The sequence below is a fragment of the Lissotriton vulgaris genome, chromosome 2_1, assembly GCF_964263255.1.
Source record: "Lissotriton vulgaris chromosome 2_1, aLisVul1.2, whole genome shotgun sequence".
NCBI classification, from domain to species: Eukaryota; Metazoa; Chordata; class Amphibia; order Caudata; family Salamandridae; genus Lissotriton; species Lissotriton vulgaris.
Window position 1 is genome coordinate 948,952,934 of NC_141687.1, and position 13,497 is coordinate 948,966,430.

Below are 13,497 nucleotides of genomic sequence, written 5' to 3' on the forward strand. Positions count from 1 at the left end.
TTGGTGTGGACAGAATCATGAATCATATTAGATGTGATCGTGAAAAACAGTTAAGAGTGCGGAAATCCTGCTTCATTATTGAGATGAACACTATGAATCCAAATGGATGAATAGTGTTGAGGAACTAGCAATCCATATTGGCGTGTAGTGATTATGTGATATCTGTTAACTGTTCTGGATATCTTTGTTTCAGTGAATTCTGACCAGTGCAAAAATTCAGTTTTCCTTCCCAATTTATTAAGTAACTGATTTTCTCACAATTTTGTTCCTTTCAGTTATTACTCACTCCACTTTCTTAGCTTACCTTGACCTTTTCACTCAGTCCGGAAATATTTGTACTGTTTTTAAAAACATCATTTTGGGTTTCTTAAGATGTAAGGTAATTGCAATGCACTGCAATGGAAAACACTATACTAGATGGAAGTCAGTTTCGAAGGGATGGCAAGCAATTTGCCCTTGACCACTTATGGGATGCAACATATGAGACCCGTAAATTGGATTATTTTCTAGCTGACTAATTTTATGGGATGCAATTTGTTCAGCGAACAGCTTAAATAGTATACTCTGCGTTTTACTGTTAGATATAGTATATGCCACATACATTTTTTATTATTTAGTCATTTTGGGTGGGGGTAAAATCGGCATTTGGCCGTTGATTAGGTTCAAGAGAAATTATTGATCTATTAATTTCAACAGGATTTTCCAACATGAACACTGAATGGTCCATCACTATACATTGATATATTTTATAATACTTTTAACACCGATATCTATTAATTTTTGGTGTTTGCATTTCACTACTGGGGAAATACTTACCTTATCCAATTAATTTAATTTTTTGTACTAATTTAATAGCATTAATGGGCATACGTTTATTTACTTTTTTGATAAGATATCATAAGTAAATACATGCATATGAGATGAAACGAGTCATCAATTTGATTTGATAAACATGTCGATGCTGGTATGCAAAAGGAGATGAGTTTGTTTTATGATGAACATGTCAAAGAAGATACATGTTGTGAGAAATTAATTATTTAAATTAACTGTCTTAATGATTTGTCATTTTCACTGTACAGAAGTAATTGACAAGTACAATTGAGACAGTATGTTCTCTATGTCTATGAACATTACATTTATTTCTACGGACATTTCAGCGCATAATCCAAATTGACAAATGATGTGGTACAGCCGAAATGTGTCATTATCTTTCTGAGTACAAATAAATTGGTGTGCTTTAGCTGGTGTGCCGCTTCCCTCTTTCCTACGGCGAAATTGATTTGATTTGTGTCTATATGCACACACACATACCTTAGATACACTTACCTAACGTTGTAAAGGCATACATGGTAAGAAAATATGAGTGGTGAAGGCATTGCATGGTAATGCCTGCATTTTAAAGGCTGTTTTCCGTCTACGTATGGTATGTGGTCAACCAATTCAAATGTAAATATAAACAATGTGTAAAGCTAGATAAAGAAGAATTGTATGTACAGTGCTTTGTAGCATCTTCCACACCCAAGATCCCTTTACTTTGTTAATGAGGCAAAGATGGCCAATTCAAGCTTATCAAAACACCTGTTAACCATTATTCCATACATCAAGAAGAGAAAGCAGAGTAGTGGCCTAGCAGGTCAAGATCCAAATTAGCAATGCACCACGGTGCACCTAAACAACTAACATCATCCTCGTTTAAAACAGCATAATTCACCTCCCAATTCGTGATACAGCAAGAGGAAAGTCCCAGGGAACAGTGCCTCCCTTCTTTACTGGGACATTCGGTGGTAGAGGTGCACTGAAAATGATGGTGACGCAGCCCCTAGAAGGCTGTCTTGCAGAGCAGCACTGAAAATAGCATAGGAGAGGAGACCAATAAGTACTGCCAATTGAAGTCAGAAGACAACACCTGCTCGTGAACGCTTGGAAAGGGGAAGCACAGTGATAGAACAGTGGAACAGAAATAAAGTATTAGCTCTGGTGTACAAGTGCCAGTCATAGAGATATGCAGCTGAAGCTGACTGGTGGTAGAATGCTGCCCCCCACTGTTGAAGCAGGGAGCGAGGACCCTCTGGTAATTGGCAAGGAGACCACACAGCACAGTACAGGAGTAGGGTCCCTCCCCTTGTGCTGAAGAACACTGCTGTGCTGTCCTGAAGGAGAGCCGGGCCACAGTCAATGGAATTAATACGCAAGGCCAGTACTTGAGAAGATATGCACCCACTCGGCAGATGAAGCAGGGTGAAAATCCCCTAGGGTACGGTTCACTTTCGAACTATGAGTTAAGAGGGAATGAGGGCATGTGTATCGGATGCTCCCAAGCCTGGTGCTCACTTGCAAATTTCTCTCATCACTCTTCTGAAAGGGTAATAGCGAGGGCCAGTCTCAGAGCATTGCCTTAGCTTCCTGCTTTACCACCCACTTGACCATCATGCAACGATTGAGCTATCTGGCTCTTCCTTCAGTCCGAAGTTGCTCAACAGTAACCAACTACGGGGACCGATGGGTCAAGCTGAAGTGATAGAAGAATATAGTTACTTACCTATAATGGTAGTTCTTCAGTATTGAAACCAGATTCAAATGCTTGAATCATCCCCCATGTCGAGCTGGGTCCCCTGTTACAAATATCCTAGAGACTGTACCAAAAGTTGATAAGTTGCCTAGTAACCTAATTTCTAAAAGAGCCAACCTTCAGTAAATTACAGACAATCAGACGGAATACCACACCCTGAGATGCCTCCCTTTGAAAGCACTCATGTGTAGGACCAATATTCTAAAGTGAACCGCTCACGGGAAGCAGGGTGGTTTACATTTTGACCTATGAAAGATATCAATACTAGAGAACTGACATTAAAGGCAATTAATTTTTTTCTTTTCCAATTTTGTACCTTTCATGGCGATTATCGAAACATCTATGGATGTAGGGAGTACCAACTTGAAATAACTTGGCAGAGCTGCTGGCTTAAGGAGACTAGGACGGTTACGCTATATGTCTGGCGCGGAGTAAAATACTGGCTGTGCCATTAGATGCTGAATATCTGTTTGGAAAGTATGTATCATATAAAAAACTGCAAGATCATTGGGAATGCTTCAACAGCACAGGTGGATACCAGCAATACAGGTACCAGCCATGTCATGTACAACACCAGTCATATCACCAACAGTATTGGCCTCCAAACAGACCTTTGTCACTGGCATACTCCAGAACAATTCCAACACTACTCGTGGATGCGGCTGTGCAGAGAGACGCACTGATGAAACTGGAAGTGGAAGGAGATCGGTATGAGTGGCGGTGGCCAAGCTGCATCACGGAGCAAGGAGCAGGAAAGCGGAGAGTGGAGCTGCTGGGCCAGCGGGGGAGTCTGACGGTGAGTGAGCATGAGCAAAAGAGCGCTCGAGCAACTGTTGGTCTCCCTGGCTTCTGGGCTAGTGAGCCCAGAGCAATACCATTGATCTTACGTCTTCTATCTTGGATCACCGCAGGGGCTCCAGGATGATTTCTGCCTCCCAAAAGACCTCGGCATATGTAGATACTATAGCCCTCCAAGAAACCTAGTCAGTGGTGGACCTCCTAGTACAAGGTTTTATGTCCGACCAAACCAGGGCTACTAAATCCAAACAATATAGAAGACGGAATGGAGGCCTGGCAGTCTACATATCACTTTGCCCAAAAATTTCCAAGACAGAACTACCTCACGTAGACCCAGGTCTACACATCAATAAAATCAGTAACTGGACCCAGAATAGTAGACCTCCTGTCCTATACAACATCTACATCCACCCCAATTTTTCCAGGAAGAAAGCCTTCATAGGAAAATTAACATCCACGTATTCTGCTACAAGCAAGCTCAGCCTACATAGGATACAATAGCGATGGGCGACCTCTACCCAAAGCTAATGTACAGCACAGAGGAGGATCACATGCTTAACACTGACAATGTATTTTGGAGTGTTCCGGCTCAGACCAGTGCAAAAGTCAAGCGACAGGACCCAAACGGCAAAAGGCTATTTACAACGCTTTAATTCCTTAGAATAAGCGTCGTAAATGAAAGACTAGACGACACCCCACCAAATTACACATATATCGGTCCAATCGATCAGTGACTACACAATTGCTTCTCTGCCTTTGATACCGTTGGTTAAGCCCTTCACAATAAAATACAACACACACATAGATCACTCCTACCAACTTTTGTTGATAGGAATAGTCCCCTGTACACACACGGGCCCAATCAGAAATTTGCGTGCTTTCCATCACGAAACTAAAGCAACTGTGATGGTCAACTGAAACCATAGCAGACCTTGCTTCACTGGCCAAAGAGATAATGTTCAACAGCATAAGCCCCACTGAATGTCGTATGGACGTTTGGCTATGCTTTGGAAACGTATTATTAATGCAATTTCCAGCACTGTCACCACAAAACTTCAAGTCCAGAAGACCGGACACAAACAAAAGTCCTTCTCTCAAAGCACAGCACTGAGGTGCAAAAAGAGCAAATGAAACGTGCCAGGCAACTTAAAGTGCACGCCTTGGACGCCACTCTTCTGACCCGATTGAAAGTCCTCAAGAAGGCCTACAAAAAGCAGCTATGGGAAGACAAGAAGACAGCCAAGGATTCCTTTTGGGCTAAAATTATACACAACACCAGGCAGAGCAAACCAGTTCGTATTTAGGAAACCATAAACAACCTCAACTCAAAAGGAGGAAACAAAAAAACAAAAACTCAAATATCACAGAATTAACATCGGTGTCTTCCCTCTGCAGTACATTCCCAATGAACCATTAACTCCCTAATGCTGAAGCCTCTGTATAAAATCAACTGAAATTGTGGTCCGCAAGCAAAACTCCAAATCCAACTGGAGACGAAACCATATGAACCCCAATACCAGTTTGTAAAATTCTCCACAAAGGGCACTGAGAAGGAGCCATGGGAACCAATGGCCTACCACAGGCCATTTTCAAAGAAGACGTTAAATTCTGGTCCAGGGTACTATCCTCACTATTGTAGTAAGTTCAGCTAAACACTGTTATTCCCAAAAGCTGGCAGGCTATATTATAAACCCAATATACAAAGGAGGGGACGGGGTAAACCCTGCTTACCGTCCTCCTCGATTCAGAGGCAAAATACTATGCCTCCCTGTTACTCGCAGATTTAACAGCTCGGTCAAATAAAAATAACTCCAAAACAAAGCGTTACTCCTTTAAAGCCAAAAGGTACAGAGTAGGTAGATCAACTCAATAGCTTAACACAATTCCCTTTTGTGATCTTAATTCACCAACCAATGGTTTCCAAATATGTCAGAACAATCAGAGTGCACTGAACCAATCTCCTGATTCTTGTTCAATCCCTATCAATTAAACTAATGATTATAACTGTCTCCTATTAACAAATTACATGTTTTATTGTAATATAAAATACAAATCATTCTGTCCACGGTATATACATTTGCATTTGTACGGTATCAAATCTGAAATATAAAATGTAAAATATAAAATGTATTACAACACAATGGAGTCTAAAGTTGTACCAATGTGACAAACGAAAGCCGCTCTGAAGCAAAAGATCAACATGTGGCCAAAACTGGTGGAGAGGGTTTCACAGACGGAATTTACGCTCGGCCATCTGAAACAAGCATTAACAGATGGTGAAACACGTGTCAGGGTGCTGGTCAAGGCTGTAGCAGCCCTGTAGAGCAAACTTAACAATGCAGAGGGGTGCAACATGTGAATTGTTTGAGTCCCGGTGAAAGCAGAGGGTCCCTGCATGGAGTATTTCTTGAGAGAGACTATCCTTGGTGGTGTTGGAAGAGAAAACTTCCAAGTAGCTCACAATAGAAAAAAGTGCACAGAGTACCTGGCTGTCCTCCGGAGACCGGGGCATCGCCAAAGAAGATTATGGACTAGCTATTGAACTTCCATGGCAGGGACAATATCCGGCAAATAGCACGCACCCGTGGTCCCAGTCCACTGGATGGAGGGAGTGGGAATATATACCCCATTGGTGTCCTGGTGCGGAAAACATTGTCCTTGCAGGTTATCAGCATTTGAGTGGACCCCCAAGACTGCTATGCAGCTGTAAATGGCATTTGGAATGTCATAGGTTTGGCGGTGCCCTCCTGGTACTTTCAACCCCTGGACTGCACGGGGGAGGAGCTGGCAAAGCTGGGCAAATGGATAACAAACACAACTGAGGCCCTGTTGCTGATGGGAGGGGACCTTAATCTCACTCTAGGTGGAGACGCGGACCAACTGACTGGTTCCAGGATTCCCCAAACGGCAGATACACATTTGGGACACTTTTCGAATGAAAACGGGATGGTCAATCTGTGGTGGGCTCAAAGTCTTCAAAGGAGACACTACGTTTAAGCCTCGAACTCCATGCACTTGATGTCTAGGTTGGACTATTTGCTGGTATTGTCCGATCTGGTGGAAACCTCTGGGAACATGGAATGCCTGCAGAAGGGGATCTTGGACCATGCAACAGTGGCATCGACACTCCATAAGGGAATGCCCAGACCCGGGAGGGGGGTGTCAAGATTGGACACCTGGGAAATGGCAGATAGGTCTATGCAGGGTTTGATAAGACAATCCATGGAACAATATTTTGAGGAGAACATAGGGAGGGTGAGCTCTAGCGCAACAGTCTGGGAGGCTCTCAAGATAGTATTGAGAGGGGAACTGATAGCCCAAGTCACTAGAAAAAAGTAGGAAAGTGAAAAGGCAAGCAGGAAATTAGAATATAAGCCCTGAAGAGGAGAGGCTTAATAAGTATGTCACCCTACGAGAGAACGTGCACTGGGATTCTAGGGATTGAGGGAGGAGTACATACGTCTGGCTGAACAGGAGGCGAGACAGCTCTTTCAAAACAAGCAGGGTAGGGTGTACAAATTGGAAAACAAAGACGGCAAGCCGCTGGTCTGGTCTGCCAGAGAGCAAGAGGGCCCCAGATGGATATACAGGGTGTCCATCCTGGGGGAATCCAACATTGAGATTGAGTGTGAAATTGCACATGTCAACCTAAGCAGGGTTTAAAGTTCAAAACTGGGTGGCAAATTGACTGGCATGGCAAATTTTATTTGGGACCTTCCTGTTTCCCGAAAGAGATAGGAGGCGAGAAGGGCTCTATAGGTGGAGATAAGGAGGAAAAATCTGAGGCGGTAACTCAGCTCAGGAGCCAAAAGGCCCTGGGCGCTAACGGGTTCTCGCTGGAGTTCTTTAGAGGAGTGAAAAAATTGCACCCCATGAAAGGGATGTGAGGGGAAGCATTGAGGGATGGGATCTTGCCCAAGGATCTTAGGCAGGCCGGCACAGTCCCCATTCACTAGGAAGGGTAGTCAAGGGAAGACTGCGTCTCATATAGGTTGATCTCCCTACTGAACACAGAAACCAAATTCTCGGCCAAGGTACTGGTGATCAGACTTATGAGGGTGATAGACACTACAGTAGCTCACAATCACTCAGGCTTTATGCTATATAGAGTAACCAGACACAATTTACGATGCCTCTTCAGTTGCCTGACCTGAAGAGACTAGATTGCTGAACTGGTGGCGCTGCTATCACTAGATGCTAAAAAGACATTGAACTCAGTGGAGTGGCGATACTTGATGGAAGTTCTGCAGAAAATGAGCTTCGGACCAGTGTTTCTAAAATGGGTCGGACTGCTATATCGGGAGCCTTTGGCCCTGGTCCACAGAAATGGGCATGATCATGGGCATTTAGGCATGGCAGGGACACCTGATAAGGGTGCCCACTATCACTGCTCCTATTCAATATTACGATTGAGTCACTGATGTCCTGGATCTGAGGAGACGCCCTGCTACGGGGCTTGAACAGGAGCCTACACTGGAAAGGCATGATTTTGCTCTATGCGGATGATATTCTACTGTATTTGGGAGACCTGGAAGGTTCTATCCCCCGTATTCTATGCATCCTCAAGATATTCAGAGAATATGCCAGGATCCAAATCAACCTGAACCAACCCATTGCTTTCCTCCATGACAGGGATGACTTTTCCTAATAAATGGGAATGCTCCATTCAGAGTCCAGCACAAGTATTTCAGTGATGTAAATACGGCAACCAGACTGCTTTTAAGGGATGGAGATCCGCCACAGATTGCCCTCTCTGCATTGATGCAGAAGCCAGTGGACCGAGGAGTGGCCCTTCCAAATCTGAAATTGTATTACGTGGTGACCCAGCTGCAGGTAATTAAACTGAATTTACAACACAGCAAGGACCCTCAAGATACACAAACAGGAGGGAAAAGGGCCCGAATTATTACCCCTGTTGGCGGTATGGGGTAGACAAGTGGAATTTACTGTTAAGCCCCATTGCAAAGGCAGTTAGGATATGTCGGGAATCGCCTAAAACACTGGGTTGGAAGGGTCGAGTGACACTGGAGACCCCACTCTGGGAATCAACATTGCAAGCACGCCTGAAGATTGTGGAGGGACACAGGAAGTTGGACCTACTAGGAATTTCAAAAGAGGAAGACGTCTGGAAGGAGGGGAGAGATGATACTGTTCTCCAAACTCCATGCAAAATTTGAACTGTCGGGGAGACGTTATCTTCCATATCAACAGCTAAAGCCCATCCTGCGGGGAAAATGGGGAGCTGCCCCGGGATGTTGAGGAGGAAACGCCTCTAGAGTGTAGAGTACTAGTAGGCACCCCTACGCAAACAAGCAGTTTCACAAATATACGCCTCCCTACTTACACACTGTGTTACTCCACTACATGTCCTACGATGTAAAAGGGAGTATGCCTTGTGGAGACTGGAGGATGACGCTTGGGGGAAGGCATGCACGTATCCCCACGAGGTAGCTGTCCAGGTGGGATTTCAGCTAGTGCAGCTGAAACTATTCTATATGGCGTACTGAACAAGGACCTGTCACTACAAGATGGGGAGGTTAGATAGCAACCGTTACCTAAAGGAATGGGGACAAAAAGGGAATTTGTTCCACACTCTGTGGGAATGTTATAAACTCCACGGTTACTGGGAGACGGTGAAAGGCAGGATCTCCTTAGTTCTGGATTGCTCTCTAACCATCACTCCACAATTGGTTACTTTGGACATTTGGGGGGAGCAGACCCTGGACAGATACAAACTCCTGTTTGTAATATGGTTTTAATGGTGGCCATGAGGGATATAGTCCGTCACTGGGGAAGAGTAACAATTCCCATAGTGGAGGGCTGGACATCAAACATGGACTGGTAAATGAGAGAGAAGGATATGGTTTACCAGACTAAAGGGTGTCCACATACGTTTCAGAAGATATGGGGCCCGTGAAAAGGAACTTGGACCGAGAAGAGGCATAAAGGGGGGACCAGGTGATTGGCCGGAACTTGATGTAGAATAAAATATAAAACGAATATAAAAAAAACATATTGATCTCTCAATGCAATAGTACCAATTTGTGGTTGTTTGCGTGTATGGCTCTATTACATGAAAATGTTATGTTAAGTTCTGTTATGCATATATAGCGCAGCAGCTACCCACTCAGGGTTTCCCGAAGCTCTTTTAGCAACAGATAAGCTTCTCCAGGCCCAGCTAGTTCAGAACAGCCAAGTCTTTAGGTGTCTGTGAAAGGTGGTCAGTGAAGTACAGAATCTTAGATGTTCCGGTAAAGTATTCAGAGCTTAGGTCGAAGAACACAAAAGAGTGGCCTCCCAAACTGGTCAATTTGATCCTGGGAACAGTGCACAGGGAGAGGTTGCTGGAACGCAGTATCCATTTCAGTGTCACGAAACAGGTTGTAGATACCTTTGCCACCTGAGGCTCCATAAAGAGCTTACACTCCACTACAAAGCAAAGGTTCTTGACTTTGAGGGCAGGGACATGCATATCGCCCAAAGAATCTGGCCAGTGCCGAGGACCCCAAAGAAACAGGTTTTTTCCAAGAACTGGCACCTCAGGTTTATCTCTGTTCAGTTTCAATGGGTTGGTATTTACACAGGGGACTTCTTGAGGCACACAGGAATTCAAGGACATAGCATTGTGGTCCTGGGCAGAATATAGAGAGAAGATATTTTGGGTATTATCCACGTAGGAAAATAACGCAAGACCACAGCGTTCCACTAGGTCAGCCGGGGGCGAACATTGATGTTGAATAGTGCTGAGCCAAAAGCCGATCCTTGAGGGATCCCCGATGCTTAAGGCACGACATATAGAGGAGATGCTGCCAGAGGATACCTGGAATGTACGGCCCTTCAGAAAAGAGGACGTCCAGGCAAGGGCTGGTCCCTGGAGCCCCAATTGTGTCAATCTCAGTATAAGTGTGTCATGGGACACAGTATCGAAGCCAGCATGGAGCTCAAGTAAGAGCAGCACTGCCGTCTGGCCCTCATCCAGGAGCTGGCTAAGAAGTTGCTGACCCCGAAGGAGTGTGGACTCGTTACAGTGACCAACTCTAAACCCTGACTGGGAGTCACATAGAAAACTTTGGGACTTCACAAAAGAAGAGAGTTAATAACAGACATATTTCCCCATGATTCTAGACAGGATAGGGAGCACAGAAAAAGAGTCTGTAATTGGACCAATTTGAGGGATCCTGATTTTGTTTCTTCAAAAGCGGACGGACTGTAGCATGTTTGTAATTTTATTTTTTCTTAATGCCATTAAAGAGTTAAAAAAGAGGAGAAAGCCATACAGAAATAGCTACCCAAGCAGAGACCCTGTATTTCTTAGTAGCGTGGCGGCAACACTGATTAGTTTTAATCTAGTGCAATACTGTGCAGTGAAGCATTGTTTTTACATGATTTGAATATGTTCTGTGTTTGATTCAAAAGACAAAGCCCACCCCCACTAAGATTGTTACATTTTTGTTGGGGGGCTCTTGTGCTTTAATGACAATACTATAGCTAATGTTCTGTTCATACATGAAATATTAATTCAGGGCTTTAAGTTAGAAGCACAGCACAAGTCAGTTTGTGCTTTAAATGCATAGCACAAAAGACAATTCAGAAGGAAGGTAGGGGAGTTGTTTAAATAATCAGAGAAGAGCAATATCAGTTGGTTTTCTAAACAAACATTTCATACTTGAGAGTAAAAGAATACTTTGACTTTAATATCAAAGTGAGAGAGCTAATTGATCAGCTGTAAAATTGTAACAAAACGGAACTTGCAATTACAATAGTTCAATTAATGTTATTTTACCAATCATAGTGATTTGCACAGAATTCCTTAATACAATGAGGCAAAACGACACTTGAAATAAGAATTACTAATTTCAGCCCATTTGCTCTCAAATGGTAGCTACATTCCAAAACGTAGTGAAAAATGCTCCTCATGGCTTACCTGTTAACTCTCCGAGGGCACTTGTCTGGTTTAATATCGACCTCGTAGAGGTAGACATCAATCTTTGGAATTTCAACTTGGAAGCAGTTGGCCAGTAGTTTGATGGCCTTCCCCATGGTGCCATAGCCAGGCCGCCTGGGCACCAGGAACAAGGGCTGTGCCCCAATGGGTCCTGAAAAGGTAAAGAAAACACATTGGTTTAAACTGGTTGCTCATGATGCGGCCCCTTATGTATAGACATACAAGACCGAAATAAGATCATGTATTTGTTGTCTTACATCAACAAGATAGATCGACCACTTACGACAGCTAACTTTACCAAGCACACAAATTGGATAAATGCTGTACATTCCCACTTTAATTCTCATGCAATGTTTAGCGACCAAGAGTAGAAGAGACTACCTTTAAGTCTCTGAGTCACACAACTTTTTTGAGCCACCAGCTCGTAACAAACTATTTTTCTAGTTAAGCCATGCCGAGAGGCACACATTTTTTTATTTGGTCAAGATGGCATGAAAAGGCCAGAAGATCAGGCTTTAACACATTGGAAAAAAAGCTAATCTTCCTTCCTTCTTCACCTTTCACACCCTGAGTCCCATCCTCAGGGACACGCTAAATAGAATTTAGATAGTAACACCGATAGCATCCTAAAACATGCTATGAACGGAACATAAGAAAACATTTATTTTTAAATATATTCTCAACATTATCCATCTTTAAAGTATTTTCATTCCCAAAACAAACACAAGGATATCTAAGGTGTTCCTCATCTCACCTCGTTACTCAACAGTCAAAGTTTGTTAAGTGTCTTTAGTGAAACAAGAGTGAAGACTTATGCATTCTTTGAGCCCCATTGTAGCTACATTATATCCAATGTAGTGTATTGTGTACAAACATATTGAAATGTGCACAGGTTATGAATTCTTAAAAATAGTTGTACAATTAAATGAAAAAGTTTTGGGGAGGCTTCGTTAAAAAAAGCAAAGGTTATTTTCTGCACTGTTATCTTCCATGAAAGAATACCACCCAAGCCGCTGATTTGTTATTTGGCGGAGAGGGTACTTTGTCGAAATGGCAACACAGTACCCTCTTTGCCAAAATCTTGGTCTGCCCACCCGATTTAAAGGCGGGCGGACTCTCAGATTTGTGCAGATGAGTAAAGTTGACTGTGCTTCTTCCAACAAACATCAGAGATAAGCCATCTAACCGTCCACATTTACTTAGAATAGGTTTTCGGATTTTCTTTTTCTTTTACTGTCCCTCCCCGCCATGTGTATCCTGGTGGTGAGGTACAAAAAAAATGTGTTTAAAAAGACCTCTACAACAAGGGACAAAATGGTGTGGGGGTTCAATAGTTTTGGAAGTTTGTTTTTGAAAAACAAAAAAACTTGGAAAGGTTTGTCAGCCAACCATCATGTTTGACGGAGCTGACCGTTAAATCTTTCCTACATTGACAGGAACCGCCATGATGTCGTTGCATGTATAGAGTTGTCTCGAGCTAGAGGACATCTCTAAATTTGGCGGCTGGAGTAAAGGCTTGGCGGATGTAAAGTCTTCCACTGCCCTGTCTACGTTTATTCAGTCCGCTTAACCCTAAATCAGGCCTTTAAAATAGAAATCAATATTACTCCATACAATGCTGTTAATGTTACACAGGCTCACCTATATTTTAGAGATTCAAGTTCTATATTTAATATGCATAAGAAATTCGTATGAATTGATGGTTCTCTTGATGACACAATACAGTCTGGCAAGAGAGGAGAAGGGAATCTGCAGACGTCATGATGAAACTGATTACCTGCCCTTGTCAGCTACACTACTTTGGAATGACTAAACGTGAAATCAAGACCTGCATATTCGAACACCGGAGCATTTTGAGATGTGAAGGAGCCACCACAAAAATGTACAACAATTACATTGAAAAGGGACACACCATACAAGAACTACAATGGACTATAATTAAACAGGTCACCAATGAATCCAATCTGTTCGAAAAACGTCTGGCAACACACAACAAAGGACTAACTGAGGATTTGCAGGTAACAACCTGATACGCAAATGAAGATATATGTTTACTAGAAATGACATTCTTTACTGAACAGGTCTGAGATCACCAGTTACCTAGGTATTTGTAGTGTACATATCAGAATCAGTTTTATTGTCATAAATTAAAGAAGGCCAATTCCATCAGCCATCAAACAGTCTA

The 13,497-nt window shown here is 43.0% G+C and overlaps 1 protein-coding gene across 1 annotated transcript in view; it reads right to left on the reverse strand.

Moving 5' to 3' along the window:
* LOC147731455 (protein argonaute-3) overlaps nucleotides 1-13,497 on the reverse strand; it is a 1,378,491-nt gene that overhangs the window by 1,157,480 nt on the left and 207,514 nt on the right. The window contains exon 2 of the mRNA XM_086956497.1: nucleotides 11,292-11,463. Within this exon, the coding sequence (XP_086812623.1) occupies nucleotides 11,292-11,463 (172 nt within the window). The remainder of the gene's footprint in view (nucleotides 1-11,291; nucleotides 11,464-13,497) is intronic.